Source organism: Pagrus major, chromosome 22 (genome assembly GCF_040436345.1).
Source record: "Pagrus major chromosome 22, Pma_NU_1.0".
NCBI classification, from domain to species: domain Eukaryota; kingdom Metazoa; phylum Chordata; class Actinopteri; order Spariformes; family Sparidae; genus Pagrus; species Pagrus major.
The window spans coordinates 17,401,479-17,429,304 of record NC_133236.1 but is presented as its reverse complement, the minus strand read 5'-3'; the positions used below and the strand labels follow the sequence as shown (position 1 = coordinate 17,429,304).

The 27,826-nt window shown below is 42.3% G+C and overlaps 1 protein-coding gene across 2 annotated transcripts in view; it reads right to left on the bottom strand.

Moving 5' to 3' along the window:
- Positions 1–27,826, bottom strand: part of LOC141018492 (glutamate receptor ionotropic, kainate 2-like) — a 75,819-nt gene that overhangs the window by 5,836 nt on the left and 42,157 nt on the right. For both annotated transcript variants that reach the window (XM_073493483.1, XM_073493484.1), the window contains exons 7-14: positions 14,063–14,206; positions 13,181–13,288; positions 12,958–13,071; positions 12,619–12,825; positions 10,990–11,213; positions 6,730–6,848; positions 5,191–5,408; positions 3,924–4,149 (exon numbers count right to left, since the gene is read on the bottom strand). In XM_073493483.1, the coding sequence (XP_073349584.1) occupies positions 3,924–4,149; positions 5,191–5,408; positions 6,730–6,848; positions 10,990–11,213; positions 12,619–12,825; positions 12,958–13,071; positions 13,181–13,288; positions 14,063–14,206 (1,360 nt within the window). The remainder of the gene's footprint in view (positions 1–3,923; positions 4,150–5,190; positions 5,409–6,729; positions 6,849–10,989; positions 11,214–12,618; positions 12,826–12,957; positions 13,072–13,180; positions 13,289–14,062; positions 14,207–27,826) is intronic.

Genomic DNA, 27,826 nt, shown 5'->3' with positions numbered 1-27,826 from the left:
TTTGTAAGTCCTTCTTCAAATCCCGCTAATCCCTATATTCACAGAGTGATTCTAAAATTCTCACTCCTCTCTGCAGTGTGTGAATTATAATGCGCAGGGAGTTGGCAACAAAGACTTGGCTTTGTGAAGCAGAGCTGCTGTTGATTTTGACGAATTAGCTGCTGTTTGCACACGCTTTCATATGCCATAAATGGCGCCTGAAAACAGGAAAAACAAGAGGAGCCCAGTGGGGTGTACATTACATGGGTGCATGTGTGTTTGGGATTATATGTGTGCATCTGAGATAGGGCTGCCTCTATCAGTGTGTTTTTATGCATTTTAATGTCACGATGAGTAAAAGAGCCCAAATCCACAGACAGGGGGGAAGACGCCAGAATTAGCGACGACGCATTAAGGCGCAGTGGGTGCTGGCGTGATCAAAGGAGGAGTAATCGTCGCAGAGTACCCGAGTGGGGTCATGTTCCTCTGCCATCCGCTGCGTGTGACACAACACAGGGGCCGATGGAGGCGCAGCGCACACTCTCTGCCCCAACCAGGCCAAGAAAGATTAATACTTACAGTGAGCGTTCATGTTTCATTTATAGACTGCTTTAAAAACATGTTAGTGCATTTATGTGATTATAGAACGCATTCATAACGACGCCTGGTGGAACATTTCTATTTCGGGCTCATGTGCTCATTCAGAGGGACGTAAAAGAGAGCAATAAAACGTTCCGTTTTTATAATAGAAACCATTTGGGAACATTTTGTGCTGAAACTCCGGGGCTCCAGGTAGCATCACTTTGTCTGCTGCTCTCATACAGTTTTGCCTGTCAGCCCCTTTAGTTGATTCCCTCTCTGTCTCATCTATCATTCATCACTCGCCATCCATCATCCTTTCATCTCCATGTCTCAGAGTAGTTAGACTGACAGAGGGGGCATTAATACAAAAACGGTAAATTACCACTGATTCCTGAACAGAGCATCAGTGCTTGCTGCTTTGATCATAAATAGTCTTGTATTATTGTGAATGTACATGTGCTTTTCTATGCGACTATGAGAAAAGTGCACACGTTCAATCTGTGCATGTACAGTATGTTATGCTCTGTCGGGTACACGCATGTGCACGTGCATGAGAAAAGCATATGCTTGCTTCATTTGAAGATGAGAGATCTATCAAGTATCCCAGTCCCCTGATTCTGGCTCCGCTCATATTTCAGATGATTAATGATGGCCTAACAAAGCAGGCCTTGGATAAATGCTAATAGGATGGGTCCTTAGAGAGGAGGATATGGAGAGGGGGCCCGGGCAAATGGAAAAAGCGCTGTGCTTGACACACTGTGCATACACAACTACCTGACAGATGTTCAACACCAGAGGACATCCATCATTCCCACGCTGTCTGGCCTCGAGTATTAATGTGATCACAGTTTAAGTCGATAGCTTCAGATGACGCATTTCCGTTTTGGGAACAGGACGCGTTAAAACCGACAAGCACTAAGAGGTTAAGACTTATTATTATACGGCTTGCTCCGGTTTATTGCTGTAACAGCCCTACAGGGAACGAGCTGCTAAACAGTGTTGAGCAGGGCGAAAGTTATAGGCTAGAGGTTGACATGAAGGCTGAGGTCTTTATCAGAAGCTTTCACTTTGGAAAATGTATTAATATCACCACGCTGTATAAAATACTCTGGCACAAGTGCAAGTCCTGGATTTAAAATCTTGTTTAAAGTTTGTAAGTATAATCAGGAATATGTACTTCAAGTATTAATAGAAGTACTCAATGCAGATGAATTACTCAGGGTCCAAAGTGACACCTTCACAATACTTGTTCTTGAAAATTATCATAAACAAGTGAAAATTATTAGAATAATTAAAAGGAAAAGAAGGAAATTCTGACATTTTAGAAGCTCTAACCATGACATGTTTGGACTTTTTGCATGAAAAGTGACGATAAATGATCCAAACAGTCATGTTTTAGTCATGTTTTGTATGCAGAAATCTCAATTTGTAAAGTAACAGGTGACTTAAGTGTAGTGAAGTAAAAATTACAATATTTTCCTCTGAATATCAGTGTATTAGAAGTATTTTGTGGCATGAAATGGAAATACCCAATTAAAGTACAGGAAGAACTGCAACTAGTGATTATTTTGATTGTAATTCTCAAAAAAAATTTAAAAAATGATATTCAGTTTACGTTTACAGAGGAACTCAAGAAACCAGGAAATATTCACATTTAAGAAGCAGGAATCAGAGAATTCTGACTTCTTTTCTCTTAAAACATTACTCAAACTGATTAATCAATAATAAAAATGGTTAGCAATTAATCTAACAGTTGACAGCTAGCCGATTAACTGTTGCCTTCAATTTGTAATTTGAAAATGTGTACTTAAGCACAGTACTTGAGTAAATGTACTTAGTTACATTCCACCACTGCTCCTCATGGTGACGAACTCTTCTTGATGAAATAAAATATTACTATTCTTCCAAAATGAGCGCTGGCATGAAAACAGAACTCACTTTGAATTAATGAAGCAATTAACTGGCTCAAGACCTCTTCTATCACAGACGAAACATTTTAGAGGCTGTGATCAGCTTTATTTCTGAAATATTGAGCAATGAACATCAGGATTAGAGAATGAAATGAGTTAGTGGGCAGTAATAACTCTGAGAGCGGACATTTTTAATCATTATTTTTTATGCATTAAAAAACTAAACCACTTATTGCTGAATTAAAGTGATTTGGGATGAATTTTCAAGTCGTATATCTCACACACTGTGTTAGCACATGAATGGAAGTAGGACTGATCCACGCTCTAGGTCTTTGTGTTCATCTCAAGGGCATCAGTGTAAGTACTTCTGCATTTATGTAGCCACAGTGGGACTATATTTCACAGCATCACCTCAGCTTTGTTATAGCCTCGGCAATCACTGCATCCCTGCAGATCCATAACTGCCCCATACTCATCAGCAGCAGCCAGGTCCAGATGTGGATGGCCCGAATGAATCCCCCATATTTTGATGGCCTTCGTTTCACTGATGATAGATGTGGCCATTACGGCCAGCTGCAGTGCTCTCCGTGGCCTCGTCACGACCAGTCTAACCTCTGTGACACTGGAGTCATCACCAGATTTTCCACTACGGTCCCCTGGAGTGCCACGGTTGTAAGCTGCATGTTTATTAACACTGACAAAGACTGCTTTATATGCAGCACAACTGGTATCATAAAACAGGAAGTGGAAAGTTTCAAGTTTATGATCTAATTTGCTAAAAAGAAAACACTTCTTTTGATGGTTTTAGCTCCTCTGCCTCATTCTAAGGTGCTTTAAAATGTCAGAATACTAATTCTTGACAGGAGTTGCATCAAATAAGAAGTTGAAAATCTTCTAAGTGCTCTCTTTATATTCTTTGAAGTGAGTTTCTGTTGTGGTTTAATGCTCAGATACGATTCAGATGGCGTCAAGTGAGTCACAGGGAATTGCACCAAATTGACTTTCTGGTTGCTTTGTGTGATTGTTGCACTGTCTTGCACTCCAAGGTAGGGAAAAACACACCATTAAAAGTGTGTCTGAATGTTCTTTTAACCCAGGTTTGCTTCTCCACTCTGTAAATAATCCTGTGGAAAAAAATCATTATGGTCAAGAAAAAACCCACACTCGGTAAGGCAGAGCTCGATCAGAGCCTGTTTCTTGAGCCCCGGGCACTTTTTAACCTTATCCATAAATTCAACCATTCGCTTTTCATTAAGCTAAACCTTTTACACCTCATGCTGTTGAACCATTACACCCCCGACCCCATCAATAAAGGTCAACCTTCCCAGTTCTCACAGCGTATCCATCATCTACACTATATACCTTTATCTGTCATGTAGTATCTCTCCCTGGCCAACATCTTTCATAACACAGCAGGCGGCACTGAAATAGGGGAGCTTAGAGGTCATTTACCCATAGGTGTTCCCACTCCGTAGGCTTTGGAGTCTATGAGGCCTCCGATCTGCGTGAGGTTGCAGTTGCGCTGGGTGACGAACTCGATGGTGGTGGACTCCATGAGGAAGGCATAGTCCGAGGTCAGGACGCGCTGGATGCCCTCCTCCACGTTCTTGACCATCACAGATTGCCTCCTGCTGTTCATGAACTCCCACATCTTGTCATAGGTGGAGATTTTTGTTTTCTACGAGATATCAGAAAACAGAATTTGAATGAGATTGGTAACGGTGTGATAAAAATAAATATGGTGATCAGCCCTTAATTCTGCTGCTATGAACTTTTAAATGTGCAGGCTATTTGTTTAATGTCTTTGCATAATGCATTTACCAAAATTATTTAAAAAACAAAAGAGAGAGAAATACCCACGTGCACTGATATATCTATATAAAAAAAAGGAGGTGAGAGCTATAACATTATGCTTTTCATGAAATCAAACCTATTTTAGATACTACTTATGGTCTGGATTGTCTCAGAAATAGCCATTCAGTGTATTTACTTTGTGTAAATACAGTTTTATACAATGGTAGTCAGTGGCAGGTTGGTGGAACTTTGCGGACTATGAAACATCACCTGACTTTCCATCAGCATGAAGGTGACTAGACAATGACTGAATTTTCTCCTACTGCTGGTAGTTTAACATTAAAGGTGTTTATCTTGCAAAACATGGGTGCGGCTTTATTGTGAAGCAGTCACAGGAAAATCAATGTATCTGTCACCAAGGTCGTCACTAACCACAATCGTTCATCAAAAATGCACCTACAAAACAGGACATGGTCATTTTCAGCATTTTTTGACAGCGGATCATTTTTAAATATTGCGGGGAGTAATGGAACAAGACGGAGTAGCCAAGGTGAGCCGGTAGATGAAGAGCTGCAGATGACAGGCCACCTCCAGCTCATCAGTAAGGTAACCAACTCCTCCTTTACTGCGCCCTGCTGTTGGTTAGAAAACTACTCTTGCTGTGTGAATCATGAAATTCGCAGTTTTAATTATTATTGACTGACTTCTTTCGAAAAACAACATGAGCTTGTTCGGCCACACAGTAAACAGATGCACCAGTTTCTCTTGTGTTGTGTTTATGACAAAGTCCCACCAGTTACCACCATTAATGACAGGTGTTGCCAATTAAATCAGAACCGAAATATTACGGATTATAACTTTAATTACTCAGAAAGGAAGATTCCTCATAAAACCCGCCTATAAACACTCTGGCAGACCCAGCTACCTTGAAGAAGGTCATGGTGGCTCCGTCCTCCACCACCCCGTACAGGATTTTAGTCTGCTTGGCCAGGTCATCGGCTGAGTCTATGGGCGACTCCATCCTCTCCACAGTGAGGAAGGCGGCCAAGTTGGCCGTATATGAAGAAATGATGATGAGGGTGAAGAACCACCAGATGCCTCCCACTATTCGAGTCGACAGGGCCTTGGGCATGAGCTCTGAGCCTGGTGTGAGGGGGGGTGGCAGGAGTGAATGTTACACTGCAAAATGAGTTCATCTCAGCATGTCCTCATTATGATTCTAATCTTGTATTTAATTATAAAATAATTAAAATGTATTTTTAACACGTGAAAAAAACAAAATAAGTTCCTGCAAGAACAGCTAAACTTGTTTCAAGAACTCTCTTCTCAGCTCAGGCAGATGTGCCACTCGCTTCAAGAAGGAGTCTCTCGAGAGAGCTATCAAAACAAGATGACGGTCGGATTTCAAACAAGTGAAATTATCTTGTGAGAACTTGAAATAATGGAGGAGACTCAGATAAAATTCTATTTAAAAACTGTCTCCTGAGAACAAGACGGTCGTTTAAATCAATCATATCAAATCAAACACATTCAATACCAGTCGCTCAGAACAGGGTGGAGAAGTGACAGGCTGTTTGGGCCAGAGAGTCATGTACCCAAGGTAACCTCACATCCTGACTCCACACCCCACTGACCTCTAAGGTGCTGATGGGCCAAGGGCAAGAGGAGAGGACACTGGGTATTATAGTACTAACATTACTATGATAAAGAATAATAGACTGTATATCATTGGAATAAATCTCAGTAGTTGGGCTATTTGTGCTGCTGCTGATAAAAACATTGATACAGACTTTTTCAAATAAATTCAGTTTTTTAATGCTCCCAAATGGAATAAAGTTTGATATCCATGTCTTTTTTATCATAACGTGGGTCTAACTGCTAAATAAATACTGTGAAAGTATCAAAATGCTCAATTCAAATGCAACGTTGCCCCCATCATGATTGTGTTTGCAAAAACCGCGGCAGAGTTGACGTGGACACATGTTGGGCGGTGCCTGCTCAGGCTTGTGAGAGCTGGCCAATCAGAGCAGACCGGACTTTTTGGGAGAGGGGCCTTAAAGAGACAGGCACTTAAACAGAGCATTCAGACAGAGGGTGAACAGAGGTGCTGCAGCAACGAACACTTTGAGAAAACTTTTGAATATTAAAGCGCTTAAACATTTTCTAGTAGACACCCCAAATAAAAGTGTTAACCTGAAAATGAGCATACTATGGGACCTTTGAAACCAAAGCTAATTATACACATGTAGGTTTATTCTATGTTCCTATGAACTAGCTGATGAAATAAAAAAAACAAAAAACATTATATGCACATTCACACTAAGTTCTTTCTTCCTAGCACAGGAACCCTCAGGTCTCTCTTGTTGCCGCTGGCTTGGATAAAACAACCCAACCCTCAGAGACAGTGGGATATAGAGAGCTCCAGCTCCACAGAGCAACAGCAGCCACAGGCTGAGGCAACTACCTTGCTGCATGAGAGCCCCAACTCCAAACCAGAAACTATTGAGAAGGGTAAAATTGTTTTCCACTACATCCGAGTCTGGGTTGCATGGATGAGGGTTGTACCACTCATAAGGGCTAAACCTATAAAAAGGAGAGAGCACAGAGAGAAATATGTCAGCACAAAGAGAGGAACAGCGTGTTCCCTGGTGCAGATTAAACGGCACATAAAACATACATTTTAAAACATTGTGAGCAGGAACAAAGGGAATGTAAATGTGTAGGAATGCTGCGCTGTGGCCTCAGGGTCAGAGCCTCTGCAGAGACCAAAGCAAATCATCCTGGCTTTCGCCGAGATCAACTTATTGGCATATTCAAATGCCATCAGTTTATTGTGAGAACAGATCAATAGGCTGGAATAACACTGTCACTGGTGATAATGTCCCAGAGCGTGATGATCTCTGGAGCCCATTTGGATTCACTGACTCAGGAGCCTTTATGTGATTCCCCAAGCAAGTGCAATCACAGTTACTCTGCTGATGCCACATCCTCCCTCACACCCCCAACACGGGACTGTTCTTTTTTCTTCCTGGCTTCCCAGCAGCCACCTCTGCTCCTCCACTCCCTAGCTCATTTCCCTCTTTTTCTCACACTCCCTTCCCCACCCCAATAACCTACACCTCATTTCCCCCCTGGATTGCCTTTCCTGCCCCATGAACCTCCCCCTTTCACCTCCTGCTGCCTGCCTTCGGCTGATTGTCACTGTCTCTGGGTCAGTTGTGGACATTTCTCATTTATTATCCTAAGCAAAAGTGGCATGGCATTAGCGCAGGGTGATTGGGTTAGCGTTAAGCATCAGGATCTGATTGAGTTTGTGCTGAAGTGGGTGATGGAGAGAACATTGCTTATGCAGAGTCGAGGGGCCCATCAGGTGAGGCGGTTTGGGGAGCTTTTCCCCTCAGACGCGTGGCATGCTAATGAGCCCGTGTGCCGAGTCCTAAAGGTTCATACTGTGCAGAAATGTGATGCCATTTGTCAGCTAAGCTTTCAGAGACGTATTTATGTATATATAGTACATACACCGTGTTTACAAGACACAGAGCAGCATTTCACATTACCAAACCAAATGTTATATGTTGGCGGTTTTACGGCAGCACTATTTGCCAGAGACCGCTGTAGATCTACATGCAGATATGTCATTTGATCTTTCTTTGTTGTTGCAGCAGCCTAATTATCTTATTTTACAAGCATCGTGGATGCGGCAACATTTTTGTCACATTGTCATGTATTTCCTCTGCCTTCCCCCATGAGATTCATCTATGTGGACGTGGCTGCGATGACACATTATATTTCTTCCTGTCAACCCCATCAGGATGCCTGATTTGCTGGAATGTCAATGAGCTCGGTCTCCTTGAAACCACCGGCAACAGAAACGGCACGATGGCCTTGCGGAGCTGTGCGAATGCGGCGTGTGCGCTCGCATGCGTGTACGGTTTTATGACTGTGTGTGTCAAGCCTCTGGCGCATGAATGTTTGAGCCTTTACAGCTGTGTGGGTGTGCCTGTGTCGGTGCATTTGCATTGGCTCAATCACATCCATCTCAAAGTCAAACATATTCTCTGATGATTTATTTATGCAGTTGTCGGACGTTATATTTAGTGTTAAGCTGCAGCCTGAAGCAAACTGTGGGTGACATCCGATATGTGCCGGAGGACAGGTGAATCTGTGTAAATCTATACAACACACACACACACACACACACACACACACACACTGATTGGATTGTGTTTGTCCCCCTCAGCGTCTACACGTGTCTTCTGTATGCACCGGGCCCGACGGCTCCTCTGTATGACCTTTGCCTGCAGCCGTCCCGTATTCCTGCGGGCCGTGTTCTGCACACCGATCACCAGGAAGAAGGCAATGTGGAACATGCGGACGTAAGGTCACCTCCTCACACTGAGCACAAGGGACATGTCGAATTGCACACAGAATTCTAAAACGATTCTTCTCCCTGTCTATTTCCTATGCTCCTGTTCCTCTCCTCCTTCGCCCGTCCCCGGCCACAATAACACAACACGCTCCCTCCATTAACTGTCTGTTGGATTCAATTACTCTGGCTGGCATTATGGATCTGCTGCCTTTCTTCTCTCAGGCCAACTGAGGAGGCTGTGTTGGGGGTGTTATAATCATAGGGTCCGGGACCGGGAGAAAACTGTGACAGCCTGTAATTACATGTAAACATGTTATAATGCAATTTAAATCATCCATTCGTCCATTCTTCCTGGCAGGTGGACATTGTGTACAAGGGAAAAAGGTTTTGCGATCTGAGAGAGAATGCCATTTGTTTTGTTAATAAAGAGAGGAATCAATTCAACCACAAACAGAGCTTGAAGAAGCCGCTGAGTGAACTGTATTTCTCTGGAGCTTGAAATGAGATCGCTTATTTAGTCAGTGAAAAAAGAAAGCATGTATATGTGTGGGAAGCTGCTCAAAGACGTGAATCCCCGGTGAGATTGAGGTGTTTAGTGTTTTATTGTGCAAAACCGAGACTTCATAAGCTCCCTCGTCAGGGGATTAAAGAAAATAATATGCTCTGCATCTGGGGGATTGACCAATCAATCAGTGGCCGTGCAATCAATACTACAATTATGAGACAAACCAGCTCAGCGAACTGTAAAAAAAAACACTGTACTTCAGGTTTAAACTGCTGAATTTTTTCGTTGTGAGGACAAGCACTATTTATTGCCACGGTGTGCAAAAAAGGGCACAATGCATGCACTCAGACAAGAGCATTATAATTTAATAAGTACCGAGGCCATTTCAATTCCAAGCAGAAGAATATCAATGTAACTGCATGCTAATCACTTACCCTGACCAACCGTGGAAAAAAAAAGGGGATTAATTTGCATATTCTGAACTAACTTAGGTGACAGTTGCTGCTTTCCTCTCATGTGATCATTTTGCCGGTAACATTTGATGGAGCGTGCATTAAACCCAAACCCAAAAGAAGAGGAGCCCTGGGGTTAACACACATCTTCCTACATCGGTCATGCATCAGGGGGGTTTTGGGAGGTTGGGGGGGTGGATTCATCAAGATATGTGTAAGAATTGTACTTGTGCAATGTCAGCGTTGTACTTGTACATTTCTTACAGCTGATTAAGAGATATAACGCATAGCTGGTTTTACAGTTGCTGAGGCTTGCGTGAATACGCCCCAAACAGTGTGAAGAATCTGCAGATTTAAAGGCCATACCAGTGTTTTTCTTTGTTTTAGCAAACTCACTGTGAGGTAACAAAATCAGAGTAAACACTGATTCCTTTTTTATTACCTTCTTTGTTATTATTATCAGAGCTACTTCATCAGTGAATGGTAATAATGCAATTTTTTTTGTGTGTGTGGGGGGAGTTAATGAGCTGGTGGGAGGCTCTGAAATTTAAAATTTAAAATAACTAAAAGCAGCCTCTCTTATCATTAAATCATACTGTGCACGCATTGTTAACCCTCTCATGTAGGCAAATCTTACTGTATGAATAATGCGCCCTTTAAATAGCAGGTAAAATACTGCGCATCTGACTATAGACCAGCTTCTTGTTGGGTCAGTTCCTGCTGCCTAAAGATAGCAATGCACCATCAACTACACCTCATTTTAAGACCAACACGCCCAGTGGCACACAGGTGGGCGCAGGTACATTTGCTATTCACACAAAGCGGTAACGCCTCTGTTGAGAAACACTGCGTTAGAGAGTTAATGTTACTAAATGGAACAAGAAAAAAAACTAATGTCAGATAGCTTTTCATCAGCAGTGGTGGTTTGTTTATTGACGAAGACCACAACTCCCATGGTTCCATGCTGTGTCATATCATCAAATGACATCTTTTTCTTTCATTGTTTTGATTTTGAAAACCCTAGCTGCAGAAATTTCATATTCTGCATCAAAGCAAATGGGAAAAGATCAACAGTAGTAAGAAGTACAAGGAAGCTTGCAAAAACACTGGTATGGTCCTTTAGAGTAAGGCCTTTAGATTTGATATTCTGTTGTTGGAGACCATATTTACATCCCTGAAGGCACCTAAGAATAAAGAGGCTGCCTCTTGCAGGACTGCTTTTTCAAGCAGTCACAGCTTGATGATTTTCGGTGAATGAATTCCCCTTCTCAGGTCTGGAGGGAGCAACTGCTGTGTGTTAGTCAAAGCAGGCAAACAGTAAGGGAGGAAGGAAGTGGGGGAAGGAAGGCAGGAACGAGGAAGGAAGGAAGGGAAAGAGAGGGAGGGTTGACATGTTACCTGGCTATGACAAACAGCACACAACTGACACCCAAGCAAGCCAGCAGAATATACATCCAGATATCGGGCGAGAGGGGATTGAGGAAGGAGAAGACTCCGGGGTTGGTGCCGTTGGGCTTGCGGTACAGGATACTTATCCCCAGTGTCATGAAGGGCTTCGAGAAGTCGATGACCTTCTCTCTGACGTAGGTGATGGCCAGAGGAGCCACCGCCAGGTCCGCCTTCTGTAATGAGATAATAGGGGTGGAGTGGGGGAGGTTAGGGGTTTGAGTCCACCAATAAAAGACAACCAATTGAATTACCATCTGATTTCTGTCGACAGCCGGTCGGGTCAATATGTAGAGGAGGAAGAGCCACGACAGAGGAGAGAAAATAGCTGGGGTCATTAGTTCAGATAGATTAGCAGGTAGGAGGCTGAGTTTTTCTGGAAATTACAGGTTACATGTCTGATCCTTCTTACGTGGCGTCAGAGGTGAGTCACGAAGGTAACTATTGTGGGATTAGATAAATCTATGACAAGTGCACTCTATGTCCCCTCTCAACATAAGATTAGCGTCCTTGGTGCTAAGCGCTTTCTGTGAGATATTTTTGCATAAACCCTTCAAGAAATAAGTTGTTCCTCTAACACAGACAGTTTTACAGTGAATTTTCTGTTTTCTCCTTCAGTTTTCTTGAGATTCTGATGGTGGTGCCCTTTTCGTTTTCTGCTGCTCATGCTTACTGACAAATTACAATTCACATTGATGGAGAGTAAGACATATACAGTACCTTCCAATGTGATGAAGGTTTTAAATGTCCATCTTATTAAAATTATTGCTGATGAATGCTAAAACATAGTCTTACAGTAGCACATGAAGAGAACTGTAATTAACTTAGCAACTTGACTCAGCAATGTCAGCTAAAAAGCAATATCTACCTGAAGTTTGCTAACATTAGCCACCATAAGCTACTGGTCATACCAGAACAAGTCAGGCTGTAGAACCTCAGAACATTTATAAACTGAGCAACGGAGAGTTTTTATTATCTCTGCCAAGGAGGTTATGTTGGTTGGTTTCTTTGTCAGCAGGATTTCACAAAAACTACTAAATAGATTTCTACGAAACCTGGACGGAGTTTGGGTCCTGGCCCAGAATAGATCACATTAACTTTTGGTGCAGATCCAGAAAAAGGGACAGATCCAGGAATGTTTTCTCACTTTCTTAAGTCAGATTTTTCGACATTTTCTTCAGTTTCTCAGGAAATAATACATGGATCTTGATGAAAAAATCAGCTGTATTTAGGTGGCTGGTATTTATGAGTGAGAACAGTTTGATGTGGATCCTCATTAAAATCCAGATCTAACAGATTTCAATAGGATTTCATAGAGGGTAGTCTTTTATCAGCTGCTACACTGTAACAAATAGGGATAGAAACATGCAACTACCACCAATGTGCAGCTGAGATAATGGGGATTCAGAGAGAAACATATAACATGTTTAGTTCTTATTGTTTCAGCCAAGATTGCTGCATTGCATCCTTAGTTATCATAATTATATAAAATGACTTGTGCTTTTAGAGATTTATGGTAACTCCTTCATTTTTTCTTTCTGCATGTTACTATGTGTAACCCTGGTGATATAGTTGACTCACGTGGTCCATGAGCTCCCGCACCATGCCGTTCCATTGACCCGTGCCCTCGTCCAGTGCCCCGTACCTCCCATCTTCCACTAATCGCACCTCATAGCGGAAGCCGAGGATACCTGAGAGCTCCCTCAGCAAATCGATACAGTAGCCCTCGAAGCGATCATTCCCATACAGAGGCTTGTCTGACTTCTTAAACATCACATATGGCTCCTCCTGTACCGGGAAAAATAAATTGGTGTAGTAGCACGTCTGCCAGTTCTGTATTAGATATTGAGCTTTTTTTTTTTTCCTGTGTGTATTTGTTGACTGTGCGTGTGTGTTTGTTTTCATTTGTTCTGTCTCTACCAGGATGGTGGATACACGCAGGGACTTGTTAGCCAGAGAATCTGTGATGTTGGAAGTCTTGCTTTTGTGAGTCTCTGTCATATTCAGGCCGCTGGGAGGATCCCATGTTCCAATCTGTTGAAACAATTCAATGTCAAGTTTATATCACCTTGTCTTGTCTACTGATAGCAATACGATGCCCAGACTTTCTGGCTCAGAAGCACGCATCAACTGTGTGACACACCTTCTCCAGCCCCTCCTCCTTCAGACTGATGACGTCCAGGTCGAAATCTGTCCTCAGCCCATTGGTCTTGTTGAAGAGAACACGTCCGGTCAAACCATCCCAGTGAGCCTGCAGACAGCAGCATAATAAACTAAGATCCTCGGCTCTCAGCGGAGTCATTCCATTAACCTTAAGGTATCGTCTCTCTCGACAATATCAATCCATCCACTAACCATTAAACTTTTTCTGTCCCAATTATGAATTCTGTCTGGCTCTCCCCTCACTGTCTATCTCGACAACATAACAAGAAACAATAAGGCAGCGAGGATAGAAGCAGGTTTGACAGGTAAGAGTTCATTATGCATGTGGTTCATTGTGCTTGAAGTTTCACTTCAAAGCCATTGGAGGAACAGACGGGCATGGAGAGTGATAGTCGACACAGGAGGGGGAGGAAGTGCAGCTACTACAATGGCTCATTCTGAAAATTACCTGCAATGATACCATCCACAGAATGAAAGAGCTTTGTAGAACAAAGCAAATGGCTGACCCTGACTAGAGTTAAGGAGACACACAGAGGCTTTGATATAGGCACCGGTTGAGATATGCACAGAGGAAAAGTGGGAGAACGGAAATGAGACATCACAAAAAACACGTCATTAAATGTGGATTGTTTAGAGGACATCATCATGAACATTACTGAGATTAAGCAATAAACTTGTTTACGATGTTTAAATGGGTTTTAGCATGATGATCACAAGAGAAAGACGATGCCGCAGTGGTTTACAAAGGATATACTTGCAAACACGTGATTGCACCGATCAATATAACGTGCCCAAACTACAGCGTTCAGCAGATTATATAAGTCAGAGGTCGAGGCAGGGCGCACACTGATGGGCCATGTACCTCTTTGATGAGGCCGATGAAACGCCCCCCGAAGCGCCACGGCTTGTGGCGGTTGCACTGCAGAGAGCTGACGGTGATCTGCTGCGACTGCTGCACTGCCACGGCCACCACGTGCACGGCGTCGTACATCAGCGCCGCGTCCGTCTGCAAACAGAAGGGGTAATATCATTAGACATTTTTATAACACCTGCCAATACATCTGTCCACATGACCTTTTAATCGGCCCATTTGTTCACCTGCAGAGGAACATAAGAAACTGTGTGAGGTCTCGGGTGACTTGCTTTACTCTTTAGTCGGGACAAGAGAACATAAATTAGGAGTAATGCCAGCGGTAAATGCCCTGCACAAATGGCACAGTGTCTCAGCCTGTTAGTAAAAATACCCGACCACTGTCTGAGGCAAAGAGAAAGCTCCGCCAGGGAGAGTCTCTCAGTGGAAGGCTGGCCTGTCACGGTGAAGACTAATGGGTCCTGATGGGTGTGCTTCTTCTCCAGAAAGAGGGAAACGCATAACAGGCGCCAGTGCAGATGGGACGACTCTGACTGACAGACTTGGTGTAACATGCTAAGCACATGGCACAAAGCAGAGCTGGGATACACAGTGAACTGCATTGAAAAGCCTGGACGACATCCAGGCCATAGGACCTCAGTAATAAGTCATCAAAGGGAGTAAATGCTGGAGCTGGAATTTATCACACCGACATGCTGAGATTTATCTTCACAGCTCTGCCCAGCACACATGAACTCCTTTCACACTCTCTGTCCTCACAGTTCGAGACTCTCCACATTCACCCAGGTCTACACATTACAGCTCAGCTAAGATCCTCTTTCCATGGTCCCGCGCAGGCTGAAATACACTGTGGTGATCTTATTTGACAAGTCCTGGGTGACCAACCTGCGAGGGAGTATGAAAAATGACTTTGAGACCACAGAGCATCTGCAGCTATAGGGTCTTTGTGAACGCACTGGGCTGTCAGAGAGAATGAGCTGGGCTTCAGAACAGCTAGGCACACAGCAGGAGACCAGTGTGCTGCTGTTCAGCTCATATCAGCTCCCTATGTTGCCTCTATAGGTGCAGTGGAGCATCCGTGCCATCCATGTGGGAGAAAAGGAAAGCATGAAGGGTCTGGAGGGGCAGAAATTATGTTACATGCAGAATTCATCCGACTAATATGTATGGTGACAGCTCGATTACAGAAATAAACTTCCAAGAGCAAACCAGAGAGGAAGGGAGGGAGTTTGTGTGGTTGTGGCAGATTGTAGGTTTTTAGCTTTCCCCTCGGTTCTCCTGTGCTTTTGGAGCTGGCGACTGCTGATGTCAAAGGGAGCAGCAGATCAGAGGATGGTAAAGCCATCTCTGCACTCTTTCATCCCCACTGCTTCCTCGAGAACGGGAACAGCTAGTGCCATATCTGCTCTCCCAGTGCAGGCTATGTGTTGATGTGTGTGTGTGTGTGTGTGTGTGTGTGTGTGTGTGTGTGTGTGCGTGTGTGTGTGTGTGTGTGTGCGTGCTAATGTTGTGGGTTTCATGGCAAATACTGATTAGGAAAAGAGCCATTCTGCTAATCTATTTCTTGAATAGTGTGGGGGGAGTATACACACAGTCAATATCCAAACACTATTTTCTCCACTGAAGGGAAAGTTCATCACATGCTATTATCCAATTAGTGTGTTAGCAACTAAATTGAATCCAGACTTATTTTATTTGTTTTACAGATGCGTTCTCACAAACAGCTCGATCCGATTTCAGAAAAGTTGTACTAATCACATTCAGTTTCATTCTACTTCACAAGTACACGATACATTTGGAATTCACTTTGGAAATGATAATAGTTTGACCGTGTCATGGTGCAATTCATGCAATTCAAATAAAATCTGCCCTCTACCACCCCTTCACTTTTGCTTTTGACCTTTTAACTTTCCACCAACAACCCTGACTCTTTCCTTCCAGAATCAATCGACACCACATTTCTATTCTTCTATCGACACACTCTTTATTCGTTCGGGTCAAACTACAACATTCAGGGTCTCGCTCAGTAGGTTATTATATATACAGTATAAATATAGTCTGTGGAAGAAAAATCTGACAACTTGTTTGCTTAAAATTTCTGACAAAAGATCACTAACACTGATAGAGTTTTGAAGTTTTGCTTGGAAGTTTACCTGTGCTTTTCATACTGTTTTATTCCTGATTATTAAAGGTATAATTTCTAGAATATGGCCAGAATTCAATGGTCACTCCAAAAACAAAGGGGGTAACGATTTAAGATACCAAAGTAACTGACGCCTGCTGCTCTTTGGTAGCTATCATCACAGCTCAGTTAGCTGTTGTTGTCACCTTGGTTCACAGGGGGAGTCACCACGGGGCGACGGGGTCCAGCTCAACTGGATTCGGCTGCCTGAGGTGAGAGTAAAGACTGAAGGACACTGAACTGGGATTGAACTGAGACTTCAGGACAGACTGAGGCCAGTTTGACAACAGGGGATACAGTATGGACGTTGACAAGACTAACTTCACGGACGATGAGAGGAGCGTGCAGTGTGAGAGAAACGACAGACAGTTGGACATCTGCAGCAGGTGAAAACGACGTGGAGCTGGAATATTTTCACATCTTAGTCGTGAATTGAGGATTTATTATTAGAAGAGGTGACTGGAGACGGACAAACCAGACTGTTTTGGTGAGTTTAATTTAGTTTATGTTGAGTTTGAATGAAGTGTGTTTGACGTTGAGTTAACGAGGCAATTAAGCTCATCTTAGTTGAGTAAACGAGAGGAACTTCGGTATAGTAAGGAACATAGAACTAAGAGCTTTCATGTGTTGACATTTTGTGAGTTTGTTTTGTTACGCTAACAGCCGGTATTTATCTGCCAGATGAAACAATGGGGGCTGTCGCCTCTTGCAATACAAAAGTCGTATTACAAAACTGGATGGGCTCGGGCTAGCTGGTTAGCATGCTATCTTCAGTAGACATATCTGCAACACAAGACAAAGACGTCTTTGATGTAATGTCATCAATGTTGTTTCTTCACACTCTGTTGATAATGTTAGTTCATTTTTTTTTTATGTTTTACAATTCTGTTCGTATCATAAAAATTGCCCTTTTAAAACCTGCTGGCATATTTTAGCACAGTGTCCCCAGGGTGCAACCAATGTCAGCTGGGATTGGCTCCAGCCCTCCACGACCATCAAAAGACTCAGTGGGTGCAGGTAACGGATAGATGGATTGGACATTTTAGCAGACTCTTGACAAGAGAATTGTCTAAACGAAAGAGACTTCTGTATGATGGTTTATATACAGTATGTGTGCAGTATCCTGTTTCACTCGGGGGAAAAAAAGCCTTACAACATGCTATAATGACAATTTCATAGAGCGATGCAAAAACGATATATACATGCTTCATCAGCAGCAGTGTAAAGAGCGTTTTATATGGGCTACATTAAAGACAGGAATTTGTTTATTGTAACATAAAGATGGATTTGGCTGCAGGAAGCATCAGCTTATTTGAGAACAGGAGTTTATGTGATGTTTTACAGTATAAATGCCGTACTGCTGTGTTTTCACTCTGAGGACAAACCACTCCGCCAAATCACCCATCAGCCTCTTTGTTTGAATGATTTATGCCATTCTATTAGCTTACTCCTCCGACGTACCAACCATTCCTGGATATATTTCCTCCATCTTTTAACTTTTGATTGCCGTGATACATCAAATATTGTCTGGCTCAAATGATTTATATGGCAAAGATCTTTTTCCTACTTGCCTTCAGAGCAGAACAATTCCTGAAAATCCCTTTGTGATGGAAACAAAGAGAGGCTGGCATCAAGTGGAAGACGGAGAGATCAAGGGGGGAGGAAAACGTGAAATGATGGCTCACAGCTCTGGCAGATTGCATTCAATTTAAAAACAATCCAAGAGCGATCTTGATATTTATTTCAGAGCCAAGCACAGATCCCTTTGGGGTGTTTTAAGTGCTTTAAGTGAAACCAATCTCGAACCCCTGGGGCACTCAAACAGCGAGGGGAAAGGGTTTCAAACAAAATGCCCAAAACTCCTGTAGCCTTGTCTTTCTCCGTCTCTCTCTCACTCTCTGTCTCTCTCAGTCAAACACCCACATCTGAAATAACACAGTCCCCTTCTGCTTCAATTAAAATACCAGTCCAGACACTGTCTGCCTTCATTTTTAATGACTCACATCGTTCCCGCACCTTCATTTACCTCTTAGTTCGCCTATGCACTTTCCCTTTATCATAAACGTGATACATGAGGAACATACAGACATTAACGCATGCGCAAGAGCCAATTAGCGAGATGTGTGTACGCCGCACACAAAAACAGGAGCACAATCAGATGTAGCGAAGAAACCTCGAACCGCAAGCTTCCCAGAGGCACGCCTCATTTGTCGTAGTTGCATGCAGTTTCCTCATTTAGAACAGGTGAACGGCAAACTCTCTGGAGCTGCCTGCTGAGTGTATGTGTGTGTGTGTGTGTGTTTACACAAATATATTCCTTTCCACTGCATCAGTATTCACACCAGCTCTCCACCTGTGCATAATTCCATAATTCCTCTGATAATGTTGCACCCTGAAAAACGACGTCTCCCTTTCTCTTCTCACCTCTTCTCAATCAGTCATCCTCCTCCCAGAATTCCTCTAAACACACGCGCGTACACACTACTAGCCGTCTGGTGATGGACGTGTACTGTGCCTGCTTGTGTACAGTGGTACTCCTCTGTTTATACATATCATATACATCTGATTAGCCCTAATGAGATTAGCACTGACCTGTTATTCACCATGCATCGCTGGGCTGCAGCTGCCAGACACAGAGCAACAACAACACACACGCACACACGTACACACATGCACTCAGACACGCACACAGGCAGCATTGCCATCAGCATCAGAGTCACAGTGTCAGCGGGAGAGAGAGAAGCTCATTGTTTTCTTGAAGCTGAAGTCACTTTGCCCTCAGATCACAGACAGACCCATGGGGTTTGATGATTTGATAGAAGAAGGAGGCAATTATTCATTTCATTCCATAGTTTATATGTATTTGTGCTGCTTCACTGCACCGTCGGTGCAAGTATTTGCTATTCGAGTCACAATTTCAGGCTGTCAGATAAATTACGCCGTTTCTCAACTTTGTGATTTTTGGCAATTAAATCTTCACTAGTCAAGTAGAGTTTTCTGTAAACAATACGCCATGATTCAGAGCTTCTATTTCAATCAAAATACCCAATCTCACTCACTCCCCTACTGAGTGAGACGATGTTTTATCTATTTGTTTTATCTGACAAAAATGAAATTCCCATGGGGAGCATGGACACTGTTGAGAGTTGTCTGTACATAATTAGTGATGAATTCCCACTTTTGAAGGAAATACTGCCTCCTGAAGAGCAGCTAGTTGGCGAGCTAACCGCAAACAAAAGGAGACTCTGACAATGAATGAGGCTGCATAACACTTCCAATTATATCACCTACGATGAGGATGTTGGGATATACACCCTCATTCTGCAACAGAATATTGAGACCACCCTTAAATCTAACCGTTCAACATAAAGCTGGAGCATTCAGTCAGTTAGCTTAGTTTACCATAACGACTCGAAACAGCTGCCATTTATTTGTCCAGAGGGAACAAAAATACAGCACATTGGGGTTTTCCTGTGGGTTATTCGCAGGTCAGCTTGTCTTTTGTATGTTTCTGGTTTTGTACCAAACAAACAAGACATACCATAAAATAAGTGAGATTAACAGGTGCTGGCAGGCAGATCTCATTATTTCATCATTTCATTATTTCCACGTTATTATTGATTTCACTGGTTTTCTTGCAAGATCCAACTTGATTGGTTGCCTTTGTCGGCTACGTTTAGCACAGAGTATCAAGACCACAAAGCTGTTGGCAGACACAAGCCTATTGTACATATTAACGTATATGTGGTTAGCAGGACCGTTAAAATGCCAACACTTTTCTAGTGACTTGGCTGCAATGTTCTGTTTTTGCTCCTTTTAGAGGTCTACTATTATAGTCATTAAATTGTATTGTAAAAAGTCACCATATATTTCTGACACTGATGTGCACCATGAGACCCTGTGTGATGCAAACTGAGTCAGTGCATTGAGAATTGTGCAAACTTTCACTTCTAGCACAAAAATGAAAAGACAACAGTTGGAAAAACTCTGAAATGTGAGATGTGATTTATGGGGCATATTATGGCTGTTTCAGGCCTCCTAGCAAAGAAGGGAGTGCAGCCAGTTTCTGATCATTCTGGTGGGGAAAAAAGCCCTCGGGTGACTGCAGCTCAGCGTAGTGCCATCTTTCTCCCTGTCCCTTACTTTTCCACTCTGTCTCCCTTCGTCCTTTTCTTTCTGACCGCCTGTGTTCTGCCCCAGTCCCTCCACAGTCCCTCCTCCCTTCACTTCTGTCTACTCCTCTCTTTTATCCCTTTTGTCTTTATTCCAGTGTCTTCTCTCTGCCTTCCCTGGTTGCTCTCTACAGTATTTCACTGAGCTGTGTGCGAGTGTTGCCCAGATTGTGGGTAAAAGGGGGGCTTTGCCAGTGCAGTCACTGTCATTTTTCCTCTTTTTCTTTTGTGCGTTGGAGGTTTAATCCCTTTCTCACATTGCATTTCCACATGCTGAGGCAACAGAGCAGAGTTGCTGCATTTCATTTTTTTCAAAATGAGGTTTTTGTCACAGGGATGTAAGGCTGGCTTCTTCTGACGAGGACCCCTGGGTAACAGATCCATTGATGGTGCTGGATTTATGTGAAAGCACATTCGTGGTTTTATTGTAGATTTAAGCGCACTTTAAAGGGGGATGAAGGACTACACTGCAGAGTTTTTTGGTTTAAAGGAGAGGGTCCTGTGGGAGTCGTGAGCAGAACTCTGATGTATGTATATTATCAAATACTGAGAGATACATGAACCTCCTCTCTGACCCTGCATTGTTATATCACTATGTCTGAGTGATACTCACAGGATTGTGTAAATAGTATATCTGAACTTTGGGAAAAAAAGTCAAAAGGGGAGATTGTTAGCGATCTCATAAAACATTGAAAACAAACTGTTTGTTTAAATAGCTAAATGGGAGAAGCAGTTCAAACATGCACAGGCTGCTCATGATAACTACCTAGTCCCTCTTCTGTTTGTTCCAAACAAACCACCGGTGCTGCTGCCAGAAATACTTTTTGTGCACCAGATTTTCTCTCTAAAAAAAATAATAGTTTGAGCAAAGCAATAAGCACAAAGTATTAATTTAGCAGTTAACAAATGTAAGCGTCTACAGCCACGCTTGCCACTCTGAGAGGCTTCATTTAAGAGTGCTTTCAACTACATGCTAATGTCAGCATGCCAACCTGCTCACAATGACAATGTGAACATGCTGATGTTTAGCAGGTAATGATGATGATGATGCTATGATGACCATCTTAGTTTAGCTTGTTAGCATAATAAGCACTAATGACCAAGTGCAGCTGGGAATGTTGTTAGTTTTGACGGTATTTGGTCACAAATTCAAAATGTGATGTCTTGCAAGATGTTTTTTATTATTATTAAAGGGATTGACACAATTATTACAATACCACAGAGGCTGGAAGGAAGGTTGGGTCAAACATATTTCCTTTGTTTCCAGTAATAACGAGTTGAATTTTGCTTTCTTGAGATAAAAAAGTAATTTATGTCAATATCATGGAATAACAAGAGATAACAAGATCATTTTCTTGAGATCTCAAGAAAACAAGCAATTATCGTCTCATGATCATTACATAAACAAAGCTTGAGGCAAATTTGGTCTTTCATAATGTTTCGAGTGTAAAAAATATAAAATTATTTTTAAAAATAAAATAAAAAGCAACTATAATTTATTATATAACATTTTTTGTGAGGTAAAACTGCCTCTTTAAAATGTAGGTTCCATAATTATCAATTATTTTTTATATTCTGAGCACGGTGGGAAGAGTGACCCTTTGTGCAGTAAGTCAGTCAATTAAGGGAATTTCAGATCCAATTTTTGCATGTTAACACTACAATACAATAAGCGTTTGCTTTTGACCATTCGCCCACCATTAAGTTTGAGTTTTGGTCCTCCAAGGGCAAAACTCCTCAAGGGCACCCCTGTCCTAGAGGAAAAGACAGGGGATCATCAAAGTCAGTAGCATTTATCCTCTCAGAAACATTAATATTTGTGTCCCAAATTTTATGGCAGTCAATCCAACAGCTGATGAGATATTTTAGTCCGGACCAAAGCGGTCAACCAACTGTCTGACAGACCTGCACTGCGATAGCCTTGAGCCATGCCGCTAGCATGGCTAAAAATGTCACAGATATTTGTTCTAAGTATCTGCACACAAGCAAAATCAAACATGATGCATGCCTAACTATTTTATTAAATCTGACAAAAGGGGGTGTGAATGCTCTGAGCAGTGGTGTCCCACCAGACCCTTCAGGCAACAGCATGCAGTTGGCAGCACTGTCCTCTTCAGAGTCCACTCTAATTAGCACCACGCTGCCTAACCTACATCTGATTAAGTGGCTGTTTAACATGATGGCCTTTCCTCATATTTAATCAGCCTCCAGCTAGGTTTAGCTAAAGAGGCTAGTAGGTGCCTACTCTACAGGTTTTTCTTCCAGTAAGTTCATCAGTCACACTGTTTAAAATTTCCGGGAACAACAAAGCTTTTATGATTCACACCCCTTGTAAACATCAGTAAAACATGACCTGTGATTAAATGGTAGGTCATTTAGAAACTAGGCTTCATTGGAGACAGGCAGGGGTTAGAGCTGGACTCCATCGAGTGGAGGAGGAGAGGAGAGTTTGTTGGAGGGCTGAACAGCTCTGTGCATTTCGCCACCATCTGGTGGACTTTGTGGCCAGGGAGAGGGAGAGAGAGAGGATGCAGGCAGTATTGAGCGAGTCAACACTTGATTCATAGTGTAAACAGCACGGGCAGTGTTAATTACATCTGGGTTGCTGCTAAACAGCGTTTTTTTTGCGGGGGCTTCTACAGAATACATTGGTAGGAAGAGTCTATTAACTTAAAAACAGGTACTACCAACATCTTTGGTTGACTTTATGCTGATGTGTTCCTGCTTGTTTTCCATATATGCATACAGGAGACATGTCTTCTTAAATTTCTTTAAAGTTGTATTCTATGCACATACTGGTATATGTACATAAGGTGTCGACGTTTTCAGATCCTTTACATAAGTAAGAGTGGCAATATCCCAGCATAAAATAATACTCCACTGCAAATGTACTGAAGTATAATCAAATGGACTTTGTAAAAGTACACATTATGACCACTATTAGATTGAAATGTTATTGGATCATTAATACTTAACATATAAGTGGCATTTTAATGTAGCTGAGGTATAGTTAATTTGAAATATGTTGAATAGTTAAACTGGCAATGGACACGGTTCTGCTTTAACGTATCATTATGAAGTAAATGTTGATTGCACAATACATTGGCTGTAGAATAGATGTAATATTTTTTCTGCCACCAGGCACGAAATCTACCAGGAAAATGAAGACTGATCAGAGATCCATGCAGCCTGGCACCACTTCAACCTGCTTTCACATTTCCATTATAAACTAAATGAATAAATTGACTCTCGTTTTGTTCTGTGATGTTGGCGGTTGGAAAATGGAAGGCTATCCAATGGCGGCAACAGTGACACCACTTTGAAACACTAGGGAGGGGGAAAGTTGTCTGCAACTCTTTTATCTTAAAAAAACTGCTTCAAAATCATTATGATGGTACAGTGTCTTGTAATAGGGTGAATGGTGTCTTTGTCTCAGCCACTCTGTCCCCCTATCACTTGTTTCTGCACTATGTAACTTCAGTGAGAGGGAAGGATCACAGTGTTCCATATATGTTTACTTCAAGATACACATTTTCAACACATAACATTGATATGATGTAATGACTTTTGTTTGTAGTTAGCACCTACATTACGTCTGAGAAAGTGTCACAGACCTTAATCTGCATAATAACCGCTAAATATATCTGTCGAATAACTGTAGCAGGGTCAAAAGTAGAACAGCATCACAGAGAAACATTGTTGCCTGAAGTATTCTTATCTTATAATATTTCTATGATCATTCAGTAGTATTCAGTGTCCGTGCTGCTCAAAATACACTCCACAGACCAAGCTACCTCTCATACAGAATATTTACATATACTTAAATCATTTCCACCACTGCTCATGTATGATTGCATATCTGCTTCTGTGTCTACATGCCTGTTTGACCCTATATAGACCGTAGATGTTGGCCTATGTCTGTGTGTAGTATGTACTGCATTCTTTTGCATGCACAATTCCACTTGATTACACGCTATGTTCATACTATATACATACTGTATAATGTATGCCTGTGGGTGGGTGGGTGTGTGTGGGTGTGTGTGGGTGTGTGGGTGGGCCGGGCTCTCAAAGATGATAACTTGCAGAGAGATCCCGAGGCCAGTCAGTATCCCTGAGCATGAGTGTGACCATGACACTCACAGCTCCCGCTGCCTGCACACGCCTCCGGGGGGGAGTTGCATGATAGTGATCTGATGATGGTTGTAGTCCCTGATTGCACAGGCTTTTATTGTCCTATATAACATCAGCAGGCGCCTGCTTGCATTACTGTCGAGGAATTTCTGGTGTGTGTGTGCCACTGTATGGCGATGTTGTTAAGGTTATTTCTTTTTGTCATTTAAACCTCTTTATTTCTCTTTCGCATTACTTTATAAATATGGAAAGACAATCAGTAAATGAGACATTAAAGTGAAATGTGTTAAAGGGAGCAAAACCAAGGGGAAAAAGATAATACATTTCTTTCTTTAAACTCCCCCTTCCCATCTCTCTCCCGCTGGCTGTTTGCACTCACAAAAGCCTTCTATGGACCAAGGGAGCATCGGTGCTAATAATGTTGATGCTGTGCCAAGCCCAGCTGGTGGTGCCCGGCACAGGGCATCGAGTGTCTGCTCTCCACAGTTGCTGTCTTTAAAAGGCTCTCTCCTCTGCCAACTGGGATCAGAGGGAGGGAGATCACAGTGCTGTAATGGACGCAACCAACCTGTGAAACTGTGTGGAGCCCGGTCTGTTAGCTCTGTCCATCCTGAATCAAATACAACATCAAAGCATCACACTATAATATGTAGCTGCAAGAAAATAGGTGTGTTATCAAAGCGCCGGAGGGCAGCTTGCACTGGCACCTAATTAGAGCCTGACACATGCCGATAAATGTATGTTTCAGTAAAAAAATCCATCATGACATATATATATATATGCTGATATTTGTTTTTTACAACATACACACGTGACAAACAGATACATGTATTAATGATGAATAAGATGTGCAGATACTGTAGGACATTTTACAGTTAAAAAAATCTCTGGTTACTAATTAGCTAACATGATGATGCTAAAATCTGCTAATAATATCAATCATGCTGATAAATCAATTGTCTGCTGAACCAAACAGAACCAGCTGCACATAACTACAATGTGGATATTTAATGTGAGCACTTCCAATCCACTGTAGTACTTCATTTAGCTGCAGGGAGAAAGCTGAAGTCAGTTTTGAACAAACAAAATGGATCCCCAAATACTGAATCTAATTTCCAGTAAAGCTCATTTGTGCAGTGATTCATATCGGGCTAAATTACAGTGTGTATCCTCAATTCAATATCATATTGACTGGGCAACACCACATTTGGCTCAATACCCACACCGAGGACCCTCATTTGGTTGAAATATTGTATGAATGGAGCTCGCTGGGAGAGGGATTCATGTGTCGGCATTCTCGTCCCATTGTCAGCCACGTGCTTCCCGACAACAAACCCACCATCGAGACCAAACCTGAGCCAAGTCCTCCCCTCAGGAGGCGCAACCAAACGTGGGCAACTGAATCAGACATCTTACATGCTCAGTGTGCTTCACACTTACATACAGTACAGTACAAACACACGCATGTATGTAAACAGGCATGGTGGTAAAACACCTTCTAACCAGAGTGTGGCTGCCAACTAGCAGCTAACCTCTCTCCTGCTCTCACTGTGTGGGTGGCTTCTACTCTATTCCCAGTAGTTCTTGTTAATTCAGCAAGGTGCCGGCTCTCTCCCCCCACTCATCGTTCCCACTGTACACTTCTCTGCAACACTGCAGACTGTATTTCCTAATTTGAAAAGTCAAAGAAAACTATACATACTGTAGTTCTCAATAATTTTATTTTTTAAAGGCACAATCCTAATATTGACAAATCCTCTACCACTACTACCACATTACATAAAAACCAGCTGATATAATTTAATATAATTTGTTTTATCTTGCATGCTTTAACAAAACGGGTCCCAGAGTTCAGTCCAAATTAAATGTGTCGTCCACTGGGAACAGTAAATACACCTGGAGTGGCGAGCGACCTGTTTATGTGTTCACAGTCTAGTGAGTTCACCCGAACAAGCTGTGGCTGAGAGGATTCATTGTCACTGTTTTAATATAGAAGTCTAATGAAGGAGTCAGCCAAGCTTGCGTTTGAATTGTGCCACATGCGTGCTCTAGATTTTGTCTCAAGAATAATATCGATGGGGCTGTGTTACATGCAGATTGCAAACGTTGGAACCGTTTTTCAAACGCTAATGCAACCCAGCCCCAAGGAGGAAGGAGGCGTACTGGGCTTTGAAGTTAATTTATATATGGTCGCTTGATGTGCAGGGGTCAAAAAAGACTTTTTCTCATAAGTTTACATTGTGAAAGAAGCAGCTGCACAATTTTTTTAGTGTCCTCTGTGAAATGGTTTGTTTGAAAATCAATATTTGACCCATTCGGCCTGATAACATTTGGAAAGTCTAGACGAGATCTCCATCCATGTTAGCAGAGGGCAAGAGTGGAAGTTCTCTCGTGCACATGCTCTATGGACTGCACAAAGCAGAAGCAATTTGGGAGATCCAGGTAGTTTTATACCCAGACGCAGAAGACGGTTTGTTAATTTTTTACAGTCTTTTGAGTGTCTCTCGTCTGTGCATCTGTCTGGCTGACATCACAATGCTTAAAGCAATACACTGATTTGATTGGCTGAGTAGCATCACTTGAGTAATTTACAATGCATGCAATTGATCTGTGAGTTCCCTGCGCCACTAGTGCTGTAAAAGCTGGCAAAGCTGCACCGATAGAAATGGAAATGTTCTCTCAAAATGAAATAATTCTCAATAATTCATCTGTTGTGGGTCTGGTTCTGGATTAGATGGTGTCTGGATCCAGACCAGGATAGCAGTGTGCCTATTAGTGATCTCAGGGTGGAAGGGGAGAGTTGGCAGGTTAAAAAGGGAGACATATTTTGACATCCCCAAAGGCTCCATCCCCAAGGTTACTGGTTACCCAGTACCTGCATGCATGTATTCCTGTTTTGCAATTATCATGGGGGGAGTATAGGACGGCAGTTTCAGAAAGCCAATAATGTGAATACTGTATTGCTGTATAAAACGTAGTTATGGAAAATATGCAACATTTTAATTCCCTTGTGTATCTGTCTCTCTGTTCCCCTCTTTCATCATCTATATGCCACCAAAACTAGATTGCCTGGTGTGCTATGTGCAGTCAAACAGTGTTTTATGTTTTTTTAAGGGGGGGAGAAAAAAGGCAATTAACAGTTCTGTGTAAGAGACAAATGCTGCGTTGTTGTTTCCTAAAATCCTTGTCATTAGCTATCATTTACAGTATCCCGGAAAAGTTTGCCGAGCATGCATGTTCTTGCGCTGATTTAAAGTGAAGTGTCTTGCA